Source organism: Molossus molossus, unplaced genomic scaffold (genome assembly GCF_014108415.1).
Source record: "Molossus molossus isolate mMolMol1 unplaced genomic scaffold, mMolMol1.p scaffold_m16_p_3, whole genome shotgun sequence".
NCBI classification, from domain to species: domain Eukaryota; kingdom Metazoa; phylum Chordata; class Mammalia; order Chiroptera; family Molossidae; genus Molossus; species Molossus molossus.
This window is the reverse complement of record NW_023425366.1, coordinates 81,014,557-81,035,879: the sequence shown is the minus strand read 5'-3', so window position 1 is coordinate 81,035,879 and position 21,323 is coordinate 81,014,557. Positions and strand designations below refer to the sequence as shown.

The following is a 21,323-nucleotide window of genomic DNA, read 5'->3' as shown; positions in this document are numbered from 1 at the left end:
GAAGGTTTCAGCATCCAATAAGTAAATTTTTACTTAATTTAGCACTTAGTGTGGTACCTCCAACTTCAATTATAAGCTTACTCTACCCAAAGATCCATTGTTTCCTCTTCTGAATAACTTTCACCTTTTGCTGGGATTGGAAAGGAGCAGTCACCCAGCCATACAGAGTTGAAGAGTGGCCCTGGAGTCTCCACCAACTTCTTAATAGATTTTTAATCATACTCTTGGTTTTAGCCTTCATTTGAATTCTCACATCTAGAGGTACCTAGTGTAACCAATTCTGGAATCTTGATCATTCCACAGTATAAAACAAATTGCTTCATAACGTCCTACTGCTGAGTTGGGGTCAACTCTCTATCATGTTGGAATAGTGCATTTGTTTACCTGCCTTCCAGCTCCAGAACTGTATTGATGTTACCTTCCCTGGTCTTTGTGCCTGTTTCATTTTGTCCTTTTACTGTCAGTTTAATGGGGTTGTGGAGTAAGCATAGATAAATGTGCATGATCAATTTTAACTACAAATTACTACAAAAAAAGCTTATTTACTAGTTGATAATAGCTAAATTAAGTTAGTTATTTAATTATATGTAAATTGACAACTGAAATAAGGTATCTGTATTTTATGGTTCTATTTTTTTTTTATTAATATGTTTTCATTGATTTTTTAATAGAGTGAGGAAGGGAGAGATAGGAACATCAATGTGAAAGAGAAACATCAATCAGCTGCCTCCTGCATGACCCTCACTGGGGACTGAACTCGCAACCTGGGCATGTGCCCTGACCAGGAATCAAACCGGGAACTCTCAGTCCATGGGACGATGCTCAATCCGCTAAGCCACATCAGCTGGGCTCTATAAACTTTTGCCTAAAAGTTATAAATAAATCAAAGTAATCAAGGTTTTCGATAATTTAATTTCATGAAAAAGTTTATAAAGTATCTCAATTCTCTAGAACATCTATATTTCAATGTCATCACATTAATTATGTATTCCTTTCTTAGAATAACTACCTATATTTATACCTGCAAATAATAAAGATAATTTACTAACCTCTGCTTCTGTTACTTGGGACTGTAAAAGCTGTCGTATTCGAAGTATGTCCTTCTCTATTTGTTGAATTCTGGTTACTCTTCGCTAAAATAAAACAAGTGATCAAATTAGATTTATTTTTATTAAAGACATTAGTGTAAATAATCATACTATGGCTACCAATTAACATGTCAGGATTACGCCAGACAATTAGAAGTTAGATATTTATATTCACACACTAATGACATTTAGGTTCAGTTCAATTTTTTAGTACATCTAACTTTACACAATAGATCTATAGCTGTTTAGCAAAATGGTACAATTATATGTCAAACTGTATAATCATGTAGTATAAAAAATTGGTGTTTAAAAGCTATTTTCAAAAAATATTTCAACAAAGAAAATTACACCCGAATTTAATCTCTTATATTAAACTACTCCAGATGTCAATATAATGTAATAAATTTATATAAAACATGGTATACCTGTAAAGGGAAAAAATATCTCATTTGTTTCAATAAACATCAAGGTTTAAACAGTAAGATTAACCTTCCTCAAAGTTATTCCTATTATAAGTCAGTAGTACTTTCAGATTTAGCTTTTCCAAATACCTACTGCAGCTAAACATTATTTTTATTCTCAACACTGGGATCACAATGATGATCGAGCCTTTGCTTACTCACTATCCCGAGACCATCAGTGAAAAAAAAGCAGTAACTACAAATCAAACATTGTGGAAATGAAATAATGGAAAAAGTGCTTGTAGAAAAGGCTAGATTTTGCTTTAATTTTTATAAATACTAACAGAAGTGGAAAAAACCAAATCACCTATATATAAAAATTTTGCAAACTGAAATTATTTTTAATTAGCTTTATGATAGATCAAACATACAGGTTTTAAAAACAAGTACTGCCAATGCTGTATAATTTTCTGAAATAATTCTATAGTTGACATCCTAATAAGGTATGAAAAACTGTATTATAAGAGTAAATATTTTGATGGGAGAAAAATGTTAGAAGCTAGATGAGAGTTGTTTCCAAACACTTCTTTTATTATGAGCCCCATCAATAAAAGATCTCTGGCCCTGGCCGGTTTGGCTAAGCGGTTAGAGCGTCGGCCTGCGGTACAGAGAGACCTGGGTTTGGTTCCCGCTAAGGGCATGTACCTCGGTTGCAGTTTGTGCCCGGCCCTGGTTGGTCGTGCGGGTGGCAGCCACTCGATGTGTCCCTTCACATCGATGTTTCTCTCTCTCTCTTCCTCTCTCTCCCTCCCGCTCTATCTGAACAAAAAATGGAAAAATGTCCTCAGGTGAGGATAAAAAATAAATAAATAAATAAATAAAAATAAATAAATAAAAGATCTCTGAACATGTATAACCCAATAGATAAATAAAATTACTGTAACAAATAGCTTTAAGCATATATAGTTATAAAACTTATCAACAAAATTCACCCTTTGATCATATCTAGTTTTGCGTAAATAGCCATGTCCTCCTTTTCTTATTACAATAAAAATGCTTATTGCTGCTATTATCCAATGTTATGATAAACACAGAAAAGCTCAAAGAAGTGCTCACACACAAAAAAATCCTACTTCTTCTCTCCCTTCCTTTGTAACACTACAACTATGATGATTCTATCATGGTTCTGAAAATAGTGAATAATATTCTCTAATAAACAAATCTTACTAAGTCTAATTTACATAATGAAAACATGCTGAAGAAGAAATGTACTTTTGGTAGCCTTCTAAAGATAATGCAGAGATGAGTGATCACTTCTACAACCAGATGGTAATATTTCCTGATTTTACAGAAACCGAACTACACACAATTACTAGCTTTGTAATATTTTATTGTTTCCCCCTTTCTCTATATAACTAGCTCCCCTCCACCAATAAAGTCATAAATTAAAAATTTTAATATTTAGAGAATGAAAATGGAAATTATATCTACTATTCTTCTCCATAACACTACACTTCTATATTGCCAATGTATCACGAAATCCTAAGTCAAGTCTATGTCATAATGTCCACTGAGGTGGATGATTTCTGACATGACTACACTCATGCTTCCGTTTTACAACATGAAAACAGAAGAGGCCAGTAGTATTTTTCTTTTTCTATATGGTAATCTCGAATATTTATTAAAATATGTTTACTAAAAAATGCTTAATTGTTCAGGAGTATGGCGTTAGTATGACTTTGAAAAATAGATTTAAAAAATTACAATAGCAATATAGTTCAATACAGATTCAGGATAACCTCAAGAAATTAGGAACAGAGAATAAATTAACTTGATAAAAGGGTATCTCCCATAAACCTTGAGTAAACAAAATATTTAACAATGAAATTACAGAATCCCCTTTAAAGTCAAGATAAGACAAAGGAGATCAGTGCTTCTTATTCAAAAATATATTAGAGTTCTTACACAATACAAAGAAAAAACAAAACACTGGAAAAGATAAACTTGTTATTATTTGCGAATACTATGACAGTTTATATAGAAAAAAATTTAAAAATCTTAAGCTAATAAGACAATATAATAAAACAGTTCAGTCCTGGCTGGTTTTGCTCAATGGTCAGCCCCGCGGACCAAAGAGACTCTGGTTCGATTCTGCTCCACGGCACATACCTCGGTTGTGGTTCATCCCTGGCCCTGGTCAGGGTCATGCGGGAGGCTACCAGTCGTTGTGCCTCTCTCACATCCATGTTTCTCTCTCTCCCCCTCCCACTCTATCTGAATATAAATGGAAAAATATCCTTGGGTGAAGATTAAAAAAAAAAAAGAGCCCTGGCCAGTTTGGCTCAGCGGTTAGATAGAGCATTGGCCTGTGACCCAGAGAGACCCGGGTTCGGTTCCTGCTAAGGGTATGTACCTCGGTTGCAGTTTGTACCCGGCCCTGGTTAGGTCGTGCGGGTAGCAGCCACTCGATATGTCTGTCCCTTTCACGTCGATGTTTCTCTTTCTTTTTCTCTCTCTCTCTCTCCCTCCCTCCCTCCCTTCCTCCCACTCTATCTGAACAAAAAAAATGGAAAAATGTCCTCGGGTGAGGATAAAACAAAAAAAGAGTTCAGGAAGATTATTGGATACTTATTACTTAAATGTAATGTAGTAATGTAATTTTTAAAAGCCCACTCACAGTATCAACAGAAACCATAAGATATCTAGGGATAAATCTTTAAAATACTGTTTCTAGAGCCCAGCTGGTGTGGCTCAGTGGTTGAGGATCGATCCATGCACCAAAAGGTCACGGGTTGGATTCTCGGTCAGGGCACATGCCAAATACCCAGTGGAGGGCACGCAGGAGGTGGCCAATTGATGGTCTCTCTCACTGATGTTTCTGTTTCTCTCTCCCTCTCCCCTCCTCTCTCTCTAAAAATAAAGAAAGAAAAATTTTTAAAACCCACAAAACTGTATAAGACCTGGTTTTGCTCAGCAGTTAGAGCATCGGCCCACAGACCTAAGAGTTACAGGTTTGATCCCTGGCCCCTATTGGGGTGGTGTGGGAAGCAACCAATTGATGTGTTTCTCTCACATCAATGTTTCTCTCTTTCTCACACCACCCCTTCCAGTCTATCTAGAAATCAATGGAAAAGGTATCCTTGGGTGAAGATTGACAACAACAACAAAAATACATTTAACATAATAGAAAATGGTAAAGATATGAACAAACAGAAAGAAAATAAAAAATTCTAACAAATATATCAAAAGATATTTAACTTCAGTAGCATTCAAGGAAGTATAAAGTAAATGACAAGTTAAAATGTCATTGCCCAATGGTTGTTAATTATCAAGTCAGACTTAAGTACTAAAGAAGACAAGCAGAAGAATGAATTCTCAAATACTAATCAACAAAGTCCTTTTGAGTGCAATTTGCCAAACATTAGTTCAAAACACGCATACCTAATGGCCAGCAATTATACCTTTAGATATTTACCCTAGAGCAGAAGTCAGCAAATTAGGGCCTGAGAGCCATCCATTTTTGTGGATTGTTTTATTGTCACATAGCCAGCCATGTTCATTTGCTTACATACTGTTGTCTATGGTTGCTTTCTTGCTACAAAGGCAGAGTTGAGTAGTTGTGACAGAGACTATATGGGTCACAGTGTCTAAAATTTTTACTATCTGGCCCATTAAGAAAAAGATTGCTAATTTTTTTTTATCCTCACCCAAAGACATTTTTGCATTTATCTTCAGATAGAGTGGGGAGGAGAGAGGGAAAAAGAAAGAGAGAAACATCGATGGGAGATATACACATCGACTGGTTGCCACCCACACGAACCCAACCGGGGCCAGGGACAAACTGCAACCCAGGTACGTGCCCCTTAGCGGGAACCGAACATAGGTCTCTCTGGTCTGCGGGCCGACGCTCTCATCACTGAGCCAAACCGGCCAGGGCAACATTGCTAATTCTTGACCTACAGAAACTCTTGCAAATATCTACAACATATGAATAAGTATGTTTATTCTAGATGTTTTAACAGTGAAAAAATTATTAACAACTTAAATTTCTATCAACCAGGAAATAAACTATATTAAACTATACCATTCATATAATTATAAAAAATTATGACAATATAAAAATGTAACTAACCTTCACCCTACCACTTCTCACTTCCCAGAAGTAAGCTCTAATTAACTTGATGTACATTTTTCCAACCTTTGCTTACATGTATGTTTATGGGAGAGTAGGGACCACCATAACATGTGCCTAAATAAGTGTTGAACAAATAAAGTAGTAAACAAATAAATAATCAAACTGTTAATAGAGGTAGCTGAAGACTAATAACCTCACATAGGAATGAGTAAGAGTGGATTTTGTTTTGAGTTTCTCTAAAATGTTTACCAGTCATTTGTATGTGTTTTACTAGTCATTTGTATTTTCTTTTCAATATACTGACTGATTGTATCCTCTGCTGAATAAAAAACAGGTTGTCTTTTTCTTATTAATTTGCAGGAATTCTTATAATTTTAGGAATATTAACCATTTTCCCTTAATGTGTTACAAATATTTTCCCTTAATTTATCTTCTTCAAATGTTTTAAAGTGTTATAAATTCCTTCATTGCTTTTGAGTTTCCATTCTTAGTTAAGAAAGCCTCTTTTGTCTTATATTTTTTCTATGAATTTTTGATTTATTTTTCACATTTAGATATCTAATAAATCTGTAATCTTTCTTGTGCAGATGTAAGATAAGAATCTGATTAAACTTCTTTTTCCAAATAGGATGCTAGTTTTATTATTATTTACCATTTCACCCCAAATCTATAATGTAACTTTTATCATATAAAGATTCCACATTTTTTGCATTTCCTTCTACTCCCCATTCTGATCCACTTGCTTATGTATATTTCTGTGCCATCACAGTGATTACTGACATCTTTACAGTAATTTTCAACAAACGGTATATCCCCACTTATTGTGATGTCTTTCTTAAATAATTTTGGAAATTCTTACACTATAAACTCTAGAGTCATTTTTCCAAGTTCTAAAAAAAGTATTTAGATTATAATTAGAATGGTATTATACTTATATATTAATTTAAAAAACAGACATTTTTAGCATATTAAAATGTTCTCATCCAGGCCTCTCTACTTTTCAAAAGACTGAGTTATAATTGAAATACAACAGTATATTAGTTTCAGGTGTACAACATAATGATTCAATACCTGTAAAATGCTGTGAAATGATCACCTTAATACATCTAGTTATTATTTGATTTGCAGCATCTCTATTTTTAAGATCATGTTTGGAGCCTCCAAAGTTAAATACTGTGGTGACCCCCACCACATTAGTGACTGAAATGGTAATAATCTAGTTAACTCTATTTTTTATCAAATTAATGTAAAGTTTGCTTCTGGCTTCTTATAAATATTAGTTTGTTTGTTTTTTAATCCTCACCCAAGGATACTTTCCCATTTATCTTCAGATAGAGTGGGAGGGAAGGTGGGAGGTGGAGAGGGAGAGAGAGAGAAGGAAAGAGAGAAACATCAACGTGAGGGAGACATCGACTGGCTGTCTCCCGCACGACCCCGACCAGGGCTGGGAAGGCACTGCAACTGAGGTACGTGCCCTTGACCAGAATTGAACCCATAACTTTTTGGTCTGCGGGCCAACACTCCAACCGCTGAGCCAAACCAGCCAGGGCTAAATAGTTATTATTATTATTATTATGTTTTTAATCCTCACTCAAGGACATTTTTGCATTTATCTTCAGATAGAGTAGGAGGAAGAGAGGGAGGAAGAGAGAGAGAAGAGACACATCGAGAGAGACACATCGAGTGGCTGCCACACACATGACCCCAACCAGGGCCAGGGATAAACCGCAACCAAGGTACATGCCCTTAAACGGGAATTGAACCTGGGCCTCTCTGGTCTGCAGGCTGACGCTCCAACCGCTGAGCCAAACTGGCCAGGGCTAAATAGTATTTTTTTTTTTTAAAAAAACTTCCATTCTGTTCTTATATCTTATTTAGAATTCTTATCCATCCTGTCTCCTTGCAAATGAGATCCCACATTTTTTTCTCAGGGCCTCAAGTCCTCTTGGGAACCACTTCCAGGTTCAATTCCTGGCCATTCTTGCTTTGTTGAGTCAGTCACCAAAGCAGAGTTAGGATGGAAGGGAGTTCTCTGGCCAATTTATTAAATAATTCTCCCAGCACATGAACACTAAAGTTGTCTCTTTTTGCTAATGTCTCACAGTGTAGCAATGACAAACATAAAATCTATACCTATATTTTTGTTGCCTTAAGTAAATATTTCTGTAGGACATATTCCTAGAAGTCCTATAGAATTACCAGGTCAGAAGGCACAGGTATTTTAGTTTTCACAGGTAGTGCCAACATGTTCTCTGTAATGTATCAATTTATTCTTACAAATCACAGGGTAGACTGCTTCTTACTTTCACCAGTACTATGTCATCAAATTGTAAAGTTTTTGCTAGTCTGACAGGTAAAAACACAAATAAACAAAACCACCACCATCACAACTACCAACATAAAAACAACCTATTTTGTTATATTTCCCTGATGACTAATGATGCTTAAGCATCACAATTGTTTATAAACTACTTGTGCTTATTTGTGATGGGACTACTCATATCTTTTGATTATTTTAATTCCTTATAGTATGTATATGCAACAATCTACTTCTTTAACCCTAACCTTGCTATTTCCAGAATGAATGCTTGTTGTATTTCTAAAAATATGAATAAAGCATTCTAGAATATTTACCAAAATGAAGAACACTGTATTCCAGAATAAAATAAAATGGACTATATTAGCACATACTGAACAGAATGCCCAAGAAAGAACTTAAATTAATCTCTCTTCTAGGATATAGATTAAACTGCCTGGAATACACCTATTTGTGTTACACAAGAATTTTCACATCTACCATGTCATTTTGTTCCTTAAGGATCTCTAAAAACAAACACGGTAACAAAAACAGAAAAACTAACTTCTGTATATAGCATTCCATATATTCACATTCTAAAAAGACAAATTCGTATAAACCAAAGTACTATTTCTCATGTTTTTTCTGTAAACAAAACAAACCTGCCTGACATTTTAAAAGTAATTCCTTTAGCCCTGGCTAGTTTGGCTCAGCGGTTAGAGCACTGGCCCTCGGACCAACGAGTTGCGGGTTCGATTCTGATCAAGGGCACATACCTCGGTTGCAGTTTGTCCCCAGCCCTGGTCAGGGTCATGCAGAAGGCAATGAGTCGATGTGCCCCTCTCACATTACTGTTTCTCTCTGTTTCTCTACCACTCTATCTGATGATAAATAAAAAAGTATCCTCGGATGAGGAATGAAAAAATAAAAAAGTAATTCCTTAAAAATCCCAAATATTACAAATGCTAAATTTAAAATAGAATATACTTTTTAAAATTTTTTATTTATTCTTAATTTTAATTATTTGTCAGTTATATGGTGAAAAGTATCTTCTCTCAATTTGTAACTTTTTTTCCCACTTTCTTTAAGGTCCCTCATGAAGATAAATTCTTAATTTTAATACAGTAAAATTTATTAATCTTTTATAACTGGTGTTTTTTATCTTAAATCCTTATATTTTCTACTGAAAGGTTTATTTTTAAAATTTTACTTTTGGCATTTAAAACATTAATCTGAATGATAAGAGGTGAAGGAAAAATTTTAAAAAAGAATGTATTATATATACTATAATATTTATACTATATATATAGTATAACTAACATATGTATGTATAAATTGAGCATCTAGCCTCATTATGAAGCTAACAGGTATGGACTATGAAATATATCATGGTTCTGCTGTTTAAGTATCACCTTAGTCTACCACCACACTCCAACAGAAATAGAATATACATTATGGTTAGGAAGCTACCTCATAAAAGATAAAGACTTTGGGGAATGCAAAATGTCCTGTATTAGTGATTTTAAAACTATGAAATAAACTTTCCAGAATACAAAAATGCAGTTACATCACGCATATGAATGTAGGTCATCCATTTTACTTGCTAAAAAAAACCCAAAAAACTTTCAAATAATGTTTTCCTCTCAATTTGTTTGAATATTTTGTTGTTGTTGTTTAATTTCCCTGCTTGCTTTGAAACAGACAAGGCAATCAACAAAGCCTCTTTCAAGGCTTAAAAATATTAGTAACCTAAATTCAATATATGTAGATGCTTAACAAATAACAAAGCCAGTTAATATTCTTTCATGACATTAGTTGAAGGTTGAAATATGAAAGTGCTCTCCATCCAACTCATTTCATCTTTCCCAATGTTCTCTTTATATGCTTCCTTCCTACTTCCTTGAATGAGGGCTTACTTTTTCTTTTTAGTGTACAAGTTGAAGAGCAGTGTTCTGAATGTCATTACACACACTTACACTATAAGTAAAAATTTCAGAGAACTGGAGCTACCCATCAGCTATCAGGTGACTTATCATCTAACTCTTTTCCAAGAATTCCAAGGCAAAGCAGAACACTATCAGGAAAATGAAATATAGTGGGGGCAGAATTACATGAACACTTGTTATGTTGCCCAACAGACAGGGTATATTATTCTTATTTTGAAATAGTGTCAAATACAGATTAATAATTTAGCTAGTACTGGTTTTAGTTTAATAAATTAGTTACCTGTGCTCGTTTTTCCATATCTTGGCACGTTCCTAATTGTTCTTCCATTGCAACTCTGATTTGCCTTGCTTCATATTCTAATTGCCTTCTGGTCATATCTGTTTGTAAGGAAAACTAAAACCACAAATAAAATTAAAATGTTAATATTTCATGTTTGTGGTTTATCAGTAAAAGCAAAGAAAGTACACAAATAAAACAAAAAAAAAAGAATAAATAAATATATGTAAGTTATGATGCATGAGAAAATTATATTTGACTCCAAGAAGTCCTAAAACTTAGATTCTTGGTATTAGGCTTAGTCTGGGTCCCTAACATGAAATGCAGAATTGAAACATTTTTATTGCCCATAGCCACAAATGTCTTTAATTAAATTGTACTATTTCATTTAATATATATAATTGGTCCAGTAAGCCTATCTTTAGTTCCCTTATGATTATTCTTCAGTGAAGAGGTATTACTTTTTAAAAATTTTTTAGAAATCTTTATCGTTGAATGTATTACAGATGTTCCTCATTTTCCCATTAACCCCCCTCCCCAATCCAGCCCCCCTCCTGCCTTTCCCCACACTGTTGTCTGTGTCCACTGGTTATGCATATAAGTTCTTTAATTTATTTCTTCCCATCTCCCAACCTCCCTTCCCTTTGAGATTTGTCAGTCTAGCAACCAATTTGTACTTCTTAATCCCTTTACCTTTTTCACCCATTGCCCCAACCCCCCTCCCATCTGGCAACCAACAAAATGCTCTCTATATCTATGAGAATGTTTCTGTTCTGCCTGTTCATTTTATTTGTAGATTTAATTGTCGATAGATATGTATTCATTGCCATTTTGTTTGTTCATACTTTTTATCTTTTTATTCAAGGAGACTCTTTAACATTTCATATAATAATGGTTTGGTGGTGATGAACTCCTTTAGCTTTTCCTTGTCTGGGAAACTCTTTATATGGCCATCAATTCTAAATGACAGCTTTGCAGGATAGAGTAATCTTGGTTGTAGGTTTTTGCTTTTCATCACTCTGGATATTTCTTGCCACTCCCTTCAGGCCTGCAAAGTTGCTTTTGAGAAATCAGCTGACAGTCTTATGAGAACTCCCTTGTAGGTAACTAACTGCTTTTCTCTTGCTGCTTTTAAGATCCTGTCTTGAACCTTTTGCATTTTGATGCTGATGTGTCTTGGTGTGGGCCTCTTGGGATTCATCTTGTTTGGGACTTTCTGTGCTTCCTGGACTCGTATGTCTGTTTCCTTCACCAAGTTAGGGAAGTTTTCTGCCATTATTGTTTCAAATAGGTTTTTGATTTCTTGTTCTCTCTCTTCTCCTTCTGGCACCCTCAAGATGCGAATGTTGGCATGCTTGAAGTTGTCCCAGAGGCCTCTTACACTATCCTCATTTTTTTGGATTCTTTTTTCTATTTGCTGTTCTATTTTTTGTTTCCTTATATTCCAAATCAATGGTTTGCTTCTTGGATTGACCTACTCTACTATTGAATCTGGGTAAATTATTCTTTATTTCAGTTAGTGACTCCTTTGTTTCTGACTATGCATACTTCATTTCTGACAGGTCCTTTGTTATGCTACTGAGGCCCTCACTAAGTTCACTGAGGTTCTCACTAAGTTCATTGAGCATCCTTATAAGCAGTGTTTTGAACTCAGCATCGGTTAGGTTGCTTATCTCCATTTCGCTTAGTTCTTTTCCTGGGGTTTTGTTCTGTTCTTTCATTTGGGACCTGTTTCTTTGTCTCCTCATTTTGACTGTCTCCCTGTGTTTGTTTCTATGTATTACTTAACGAGAGATATGGGGCTACCTGAGACCAGATGCTGCTTGTTTGAAAGAATTTAGTAAAACCTGAAGCAGGATCCAAGACAGGCCAATCCTATGGTTAAGCAACTGGCAACAGCTTGGGTGGGCCTGAAAGTTGGGCAGGGCGGGGCCTCAGGAATCACCAGAGTGGGGCAAACAGTGTGAGCCAGGTTGCTAGAGTCCCAGATATGGCAGCTGTCTGCCACCCCAGGAAGGGCTCACCAAAGAAACAAAGGCCTCTGACAGCACGTCTGTCCAGGAGAAAGCCCCCTCTCCAGCACTCGCTCCAATGCCAAACAGCTCAGTTCTTCCCTGTATGTCTCTGGTGCCCCTCAAGCTTAGAGGGAGTAAGTCCGATAAGTCCGTGCGCGGGCTCTTTAAGAGGAGCTGCCTGGGGCTCCAGCCGCCTCAGCCTCCCTGAGCCTCAGTTCCCACTGGTTTTTCCAGCCAGAAGTTATGGGGACTTCTCTTCCTGTCACTGGAGCCCTGAGTGGGGCGCCTGGTGTGAGATGAGAACCCCTCAGTCCTCAGGGAGGACCTTCCCAGCCGAGGTATCCTCCTAATTTTTATCCACCACACGTAGGTGTGGGACCAGTCCATTGCGCCTCTGCCCCTCCTACCAGTCTCCATGTGGCTTCTTTAATTTCGTAGTTGTAGGACTTCCATTCAGCTTGATTTCAGATGGTTTTGAATGATGGTTGTTCTGTAGTTTAGTTGTAACTTTGATGTGGTTGTGGGAGGATGCCAGGTATTACTTTTAATTATTAAAAGCTAGCATATTAATGAGGACAACATAGAAAAATAAAAGAACCCAGGTCCATTATCCGTAAGTTTACACCTCAATTTAAGGTAAGGATTACCATATACATGCAGAATAAACAGAAAGAACTTATCCATTTGTAAAATATAGAAAATGAAATAAGAAAAAGCCTTTATGTAATATAGATAATCATAAATCGTGAGGACAAAGTCAACACAAACTTTTTGGTAAAAGTCCGAAAGTGAAGCAAAGTGGAAACAAAAAGAAGTACTTCTTCACAGAGCAAGAGTTAATTCATTCAGTAATCTATTAACTCTAATTACAATTCCAGGCACTGTGATAACTGTTAGACATACAAAAAGATAAAAAAGGACAAAGTAATGAAACATAAACACATCCCCTAAGTGGTAATAGACTAAAAATATGATTAAATGAAGTAGGTAATTAATGTGCTATGAGGGAAATAAGGAAATGCTATAGATTTTTCATGTTCTTTATGCTCAATAGAAAACTGTGTGTGACATGTCTGATTCAGAAGAGCATTCTGTAAGCCCAAGGATTCCAGATTGTATTGTCAGTTAACTGAGAGGAGCTCTGACCCTTTCCTGTTCCTATGCAGAATGTATTCCCACAGGCATATCCAAATTGTGGGTTGTAATATGGAAGAAACTCTGCATGTTATTGCTAATTCCCAATTAGCCAGCTGTAACTCCACTCAAATGTCCTCCACTTCCTAAATCCCCCTGCAAAAAAAGATGAACATGACAGTGTTGCAATAATATGCTTTAGATTTGATATTTTAAAAGCAATGTCTATATCTTGATACATATTTCCATATGAAAGTGTTCTTAACTTGGCTTCCCAATAGTAAAAGCAAATTTGTAAAATTAAAAACCATTTATAAAATGGAGGCAACTGAAATAGGCTAATGTTGCTAAATAACCCATAATAATGTCTTACATAATCTATTAAATAAATGTGATTATTAAATAAATTCATAAAGGAATAATTTAGAGAACTGATCTTTGTTTCAGATATTAACCAACTGCTCTTGAGTTGTCACATACATCTGAGCCCTTTCCTAAATCTGACTACATGCAGACAGTGGTCCCTAAATTTTGTATATTCTAATTACCAAAGTGAATGTTGAACAAAACTATACTTTGGTATTTTTATTTAAAAGAGTAAAAATCGCCCTGGCCGGTTTGGTTCGGCAGTTAGAGCATCGGCCTATGCTCCAGAGAGACCCAGGTTCAGTTCCCGCTAAGGGCACGTACCTTGGTTGCAGTTTGTCCCCAGCCCTGGTTGGGTTGTGTGGGTGGCAACCACTTGATGTGTCCCTTTCACGTTGATATTTCTCTCTCTCTCTCTTCCTCTCTCTCCCTCCTACTCTATCTGAACAAAAAACGGAAAAAAAATGTCCTCGGGTGAGAATTAAAAAAAAAAAAGAGTAAAACTCCCACCAAACCCTCCCGAATTCCTAATCCTTGTTTGCTAATAACTCTCCAGTAAGTTTTCTTTCACTATTTGTGTCTCCTTCATTCCCAGGAAGGTGTTAAGGACACTGTCAGGAAGGGAGATCTCTTCTCTCCTTCTCAAAACCCTGCAAGATTGTCCTAGAGGAATGACTAAACACGTAAGCTTTTAGTTCCAGCTCCTGCCAGACAATGCCCACTCAGGAAACCTGGCTAACTACATGTTTTGGAAAAGGGGTTTTCTTCTTTCTATTTCTGCTTTTTGTTTCTTATGTTCCCTGAAAAGTGGTATTAGAAAATAAAAATCTAAGCTAAGAAAGGAAGATATATTTTAAATATATCTTCTTAAAAATATTTTTTTAAAAATTAAAAAAAATATTTATAAACAACAGCTGAAATAAAGTCTTGTTTGACTTATTATTAATATATTTCAAAAATGTTCTTATATGTGCCACCCCCAAGAATGAAGACAGTGGACATGGAGAGGTTAGGTGGGGAGGAAGAGGCAGACAAGACTAAACTCTTTTTCACACAGTTATATTTGCAAAATAAACAAACTTTTGTATATGCAAAAAGTTATAAGATTCATGTAATTTGTAATAACTGAAAATAGCACTCAAATTATCTTCAAAGATATTTTTATTCAAAAACTATCTGGCAGGATTCCTGTAATATGGTTCAAAATATAGAGATGGTAATAAACACTTCTACAGAGCATGTCTGGCAAGTCAATACACAGAATAAAAAACTAGTTGCCTAGTTAAATCCTGAGTCCTTCAGGATTCAAACTTCATAGATTTTCGTAACCCAGGGCTTAAAATAAATATTTCCTTGAGCACAATTAAGTTTTATCATCTTTATAAACAAAAATTCAATAACTATTATATATTCAAGTTTAAAGTTAGAGAAAACATATTTTAGTTTATGAATAATTATAAATGCAGTTATCCTAGATTTTCAATAGATAATTTAGGTACTTTAGAAAATCAAATTATTAGCCCAACCAATGTGACTCAGTGGATTAAGCATTGTCCCATGGACTGAGAGGTCCAGGTTCAATTCCCAGTCAAGGCACATGCCCAGGTTGTGAGCTCGATCCCCAGTGTGGGGCGTGCAGAAGGCAGCCAATATTTCTCTCACATTGATGCTTCTATCTCTCTATCTCTTACTCTCTCTCTAAAAATATCAATAAAAATATATTTTAAAAAAATTAAGTTATTAAAGTCTAAAATAAGTCATATTGCCAAGCTACTTACATTTTCAGTTAAAGGAAGACTATCTATTCTTTTAGTGAGATTCTGAAGTTGAGCATAATACCAGTCTTTTTCCTTTTCTTCTTTGTCAAGATCAGCAAGAAGTAATGATCTGTTGTTTTTTTTTAGAAAAAAGGTTAAGGTTACACAATGTTAGTCTAGAGTACATTACAGCAATTCTTATTACCTGTTCTCTCTGTAAGCTAAAGTATTAATAATGAATAAATGAAATACACTGATTTTGGATTTTTAAAGATGGGACTTATAATGTTATAATCATTAAAAGTTCAATATTAAATTTTTAAGATTTTTTTCAGCTAAATGAAATGCCAATCAACCTTACTAAATGATTTACATTTCACCAAAGGCATTGTCTTCACATTCATGCACAGTTAAATAATATAATGATGGTTTATAGTAACAAGTACAATATAGCAAACCCCCAAATTAATACAAGAAAAAAGGTTATAATAAAAGAGAAAAGAAAAGCAGTAGTTATGCAGAAAATGAACCTAGAGTACAAGAAGCTGCTGCATCGGACACAGATGTAGTTATTTGCTTCTCTGCAGCCAAAATAATAAAAAATATATTGTCACTGTATAGTAAGAGGGAGCTATTCTGAGGGAGACAAATTTTTTAGTTTGGAATTTGAAGATGAATTTATATTAATTTCTGAACTACCCAAATGATGTTGTCCTCAATAACAATCTATATCAAGATACTCTATCTGAACATTATAAACATAAATGCAAAATAAGAGTGCTACTGAGATAAAACTCAGTTGGAACAAAAGGTATATAATCTCTTCTTATGTGGTTCTTTCCCAAAGCTGTCACTAATACCATTTTCTTGTTTATATTTCCAGAGATAGTCTACAGAAATGCAAGGATGTACATACATTCTTAAACATAAGTAGTACCATGTGTTGTCCTATAACTTATTTTTCACTAAAAAACCTACACTGGAGATAATTTTATATCAGAACATAAAGGTCCTATGTACTTTTGGGCAGGGGCATAGTATTCCACAGTATTCTTGAATCCACAACCAGTTCTATGTTAGAGGGCACTTAGGACATTTCTAACCTTTTGCTATTATAAAGAATGCTGCAATGAATATCCCTACATATAACCTAATTTCACACATGTACAAGCAACTATATAAGATACATTTCAAGGGTATGAAAAATTTTAACATATTGCACTTATTAGATGTTATTTATGCACCTATTACCAATGTAAATGTTTTATCAAACTTTTTTACTGAAGCAAATCAAGTTTGTTTTTCCTCCAAAAATTGTCTATCACTATGGTTTTAATCTGACTCCTTTTAGTATGAGGATAAGCATTTTTTCAATAGCCAGTTGTATTTTCTTGTCTGTGACTTTTCTTACTTATAGAACCTTTACTATGTTAAGAATAACAGCACTTTGTCAGTTATATGGGTTGCAACTATAATTTCTGTTTATCACTTGTCTTTTAACTTTGTTTACAATGTTTGCCATAGAAGTTTTTTGATACTCCTGTAGTATCTGGAGTTTGCTCATACACGGAGAAAAATGTTCCCCACTCAGATATTGTTACTTTAAAACCCTGTTTGATTATAATTTCTTGGGAAAATCTGTATGCATCTATATGGAAGATTCTATTCTTTCTAAAATTCCTTCTCCTTTACTTGAGAAGTAATTTTTAAAATAAGCTCTCACTTTTGTTTGTTTGTTTTTAATCCTCACCGAGGACATTTTTGCATTTATCTTCAGATAGAGCAGGAGGGAAAGAGGGAAGAAGAGAGAGAGAAACATCGACGTGAGAGAGACACATCAAATGGTTGCCAACCAGGGCTGGGGACAAACTGCAACCAAGGTACGTGCCCTTAGTGGGAACCGAACCCGGGACTCTCTGGTCTGCGGGCCGACACTCTAACTGCTGAACCAAACCAGCCGGGGAAGCTTTCACTTTTGATGTAACCTCAATAGTAAGGGAATTCATGGCAGAGAAGTAAGACCCTGCTTATGATGTAGCAACTTCGGGGGAGTGTGGACTAATGAGAAGCTGCCCCCTCCATCCCTAACAAAAGAAGCAGGAAAAGGCACTGCTGAAAGCCTGAACTTCTATCAAAAGCTGAGCACCAAACTAACACAAAGATATGATTCTACTTTTCAACTTTTCTTGGTGAGGACCCAAACGACCCACCAGGACTAAAGTGAGGAAAAGAGAGGAATAGACGGTGATCCTCTGATTGGTCTCTCATAAATAGGCTTTTGAAATAAGAGCTGGGTATGTAAAGTGCTTATACTGACAGACCAATGTAATTGATTGTGGTAGAGTGCGGGGGAGATTAGAGAGAACAGGGACAAGTTGTTACTATAAAATTTAAGTGCAAACTGAAAAAAATGCTCTGGGAAAGCCAAAGCTGTAATGTCTTAAACCAAAATGATAAGTGATAAAATGATAACAAGGAGTTGACCTTGTAACTCACACAGCAGTGCTTAAGGCTCAGAAATGAGACTAGGTCTAGACCCAGAAGCAGGTAGGTCTTTAGGATTTAGTGTACTAATGACTTATTTAGTGACTGTCAATAGTCTTCTTTAAAAATGCTTCTTCGTGTAAGCCTCATGTCTTCTTAGCCCTCTAGCTAACTCAGAGTCACCTAGAAGAGCATGGCACTTATATATTAAGTATTTGATAAATATTTGTTAAATAAGTTAATGGCTAACATGACAATAGCTAACATTTACTGAATGCTCTATATACAAAATATAGTGTGTTAAGGACTTTTTAAAAAATAATCTAGGCATTTTTTTAAATTCTTGCATTTTTTTAAATTCTTGCATTTTCTGCTCCTCAGTTTTGAGGAATGATTTTTAAAAATTTATCTTTATTGTTGTAAGTATTACAGATGTCCTCCCCTTTTTCCCCACTGTCCCCTTCCACCTGCTCCCTGACACCCCCACCCCCACCGAACTCTTCTCTGTATCTATCAGTTATGCATATATGCATATAAATTCTTTGGTTAATCGCACCCCCCCCCCCGAGATTCTCATTCCATAGACTGGAAAACTGAAGTTCAAAAAGCTTACAGAGCTATGAACCTGGGTTTGAATCCTAATTTGACTACTTATTAGCATTTATCTTGTGTAATACAGAAAAAGAGGAAAAAAGAGGCAGAAAGAGTTAATCTATAACTTAAGGAAGGTCTAGAAAGAAAGAATAGAAAAAACTGAGGGAAGGAGAACATAAAAGAAATAACAGAATTTTCAAAAACAGAAGAAAACAAATTTTCAGATCAAAAGGGCACACTAGTATCCAGCAAGATGAATGAAGAAAACACACACACCAAGGCATTGTAAAAGCTTCAAAGAGGAAAAATGGCTGCCTACAAAGGAAGAAGAATCAGACTGGTTTCAAATTTCTCATCAGCAACATTAATAAGAGGAAAATGAGTGTGAACCTAGACCTATTCGAACTATCAATTAAGTGTAAGCCTAAAATAAAGATACTGTCACATAAGCAAGGTCTCAATATTCTTCCTTCCAACACAGTGAGAACCAAGAGGACACAAGATATATCAGAACTACACACACAAACACCCCCTCCCCCTCCTATTAATAAAATCAGAACTTGACCTACATGAAGCAAAGTTTCTAGAAAAGTCAGTATGCTCACATGTCCTTTGCCTCTTAATAGAGCTCAAAGGTGACAAAGAGATAAAAGACTGTGGATCCTAGTTAGCTTCTTATTTTTCAGTATAGTATTTCCTACACTGTCAGAGAGAAAAATAGTCCAGGTTCAAGGTACAAAACAGACTCATGTGAATTTGAGATGAAAAAAAGCTTAACACTATTGGTCCAGGTGATTATACCTATTTTTGTAGATGGACATACCTAAAACCATAGAGAAAGTAATAAAAGGTCTTTTGCTTTTCAGTGAGATAGACTGGACATTTTTCATGTTATTATTCAATTTTCACAACTCTACAAGGTAGAAGAAGCATATTCTTATTTTACAGAAGAAAGCGACACCGAGAAAGAAAACTTTCCCTCCAAAGTTAGCTTGACCAAGGTTCCAGAGCTAATACGTAACTTTTATACATGTTAACATTTCTTGAATGTCTAACAGAATTTTTAGGAATATAAAGATAGTAAGCTTAGTTTAATTCATGCATGAGGAAATGTATACTTTTTTAGGACATATAAATACTTGACAAATTTCTTGATAATGATATATATTCTGATATTTATAATAAGATAATTTTAACTGAAGGAAGAGAAGAATACACTGTGACATACCAGAACTAATTCTGTATGTCAAGCAATGTTTTTCAACACTGAAACTGGTAAATTAAGAAATGCTTTATTTGTGGCACTTGTAACAGGCCTTCCATAATGCAAATAGTCACCTTACACTAGATCTAGTAGTTATTTAGTTCAAAGGATAATCAGAAATGCAATTAAAAATCAGTTATATATTTTAACATAGAGATTGTGATCATGTGTAGGACCCAATGTGCAGAGCATTTGGAGTATATAAGTGACAAAATAGAAGACTTACAATCCCATGAAACTGCCTCCTTTAAATTTTTAGGTTCAAGATAGGGACAATTAGCCACATATTATCTCTGAGTTAATAAATGCAAAATGCTCTCTCAATGTCAGTGGTCACTTAGCATACATACTTCATAATTCATATCTTATATTACAAAATGATAAAATAACAGCAAAGAAAAGTTACCTTTCTTTCTCAAGTTCTTCTAAATAACCAGTATTTTCTCTGCTTCCATTTACAAACCCTCTTCTTGGAAATGAACCCGTAGGAACAGGACTGCACTCTCCTGAACGACTAGATACAGATCCTTCCCGGCTTCCATAAGAACGGAGGGACATTTTTGACCGTAGTTTTACTCCAGAAAAATTACTGCTATCTAAGTTAAGCTCTAAATAAAATAGAGGCAAGTTTTAATATAATAATTGCTTTAAGTAGTCTAATGCAATTATATTTGTTTTAAAAGTGAAATCTTAGGTTCACACTGAGTTCTCAATTTTAACCAATTTTATATAATTGAAAATAGTTTATATATGTTACATAAGGCCTATAGGACTAGAAAATTAATGCAGCCATTGAGCAGCCAATTTATGCAGGGAACAGAAGAAATACTTATCACAAATACTGATGCTCAGAAAAATTCACTGACTCCTGGTTCTAGGCAAATGTAAAGGCAGGAGATATAATAAGAATCCTGAAAAAACAAAAAAATCAGAAAATAGCTAAGCCTTGATGAGGTGGGCTCTCTGAGAGCCTGCAAAAGGACAGTGTACCAAAGCATCGAGTCAATAAAAGGACACACTTCTTGGTTCAGAAGCCTATAAATTTCTGACTGAGAAAAATCACAAATATGTATGAATGACTAATAAACTGTTTAGAAACAGAATGGTTAAACTTTTCCTCCAAAGTTAGCTTGAGTCAGGAGGAAAGGGAGTTAGTTATAGGAAAATTAGACAAAATGTCCTTCCTTAGATTCATGCTAGATAATAATACATTTAAGGACCAAAAGGTAATTTCTTTGCATAGATTCAATTATAATTAAGCATTTTCCCTATAATGACACTGGCATTTTTAATCAATAAAATGAGACATTCTTTTAAAATTCTGCTAAAATTGGCTTACAATCAACTTATATATGTGAGAGGATAAAGCACTTCTATTCCAGATGAAACAGAGAAGGACACTACTTCACATGAGGCAATGGGCCCAGTCTGTGGTATATAGCTTACAATAGGCCTATTTAGTGACCAGCAGAGTACCAATGAGCTTTAAAAAGAGCTTAAAATTAGCAAGGAAGGCATCTAAAATAGTTTATTCAAAGCCAGTAAAACGTTTAACTTAAGAAATAA

General features: G+C 35.1%; 1 protein-coding gene across 9 annotated transcripts in view; it reads right to left on the bottom strand.

Moving 5' to 3' along the window:
* Positions 1-21,323, bottom strand: part of APC (APC regulator of WNT signaling pathway) — a 130,226-nt gene that overhangs the window by 52,043 nt on the left and 56,860 nt on the right. For 8 of the 9 annotated variants that reach the window (XM_036278543.1, XM_036278544.1, XM_036278537.1 and 5 more), the window contains 4 exons: positions 20,164-20,365; positions 15,437-15,545; positions 10,147-10,260; positions 1,050-1,133 (listed from right to left, as the gene is read on the bottom strand). In XM_036278543.1, coding sequence (XP_036134436.1) covers positions 1,050-1,133; positions 10,147-10,260; positions 15,437-15,545; positions 20,164-20,365 — 509 coding nt within the window. The remainder of the gene's footprint in view (positions 1-1,049; positions 1,134-10,146; positions 10,261-15,436; positions 15,546-20,163; positions 20,366-21,323) is intronic. The other variant, XM_036278542.1, reaches the window with a different exon arrangement.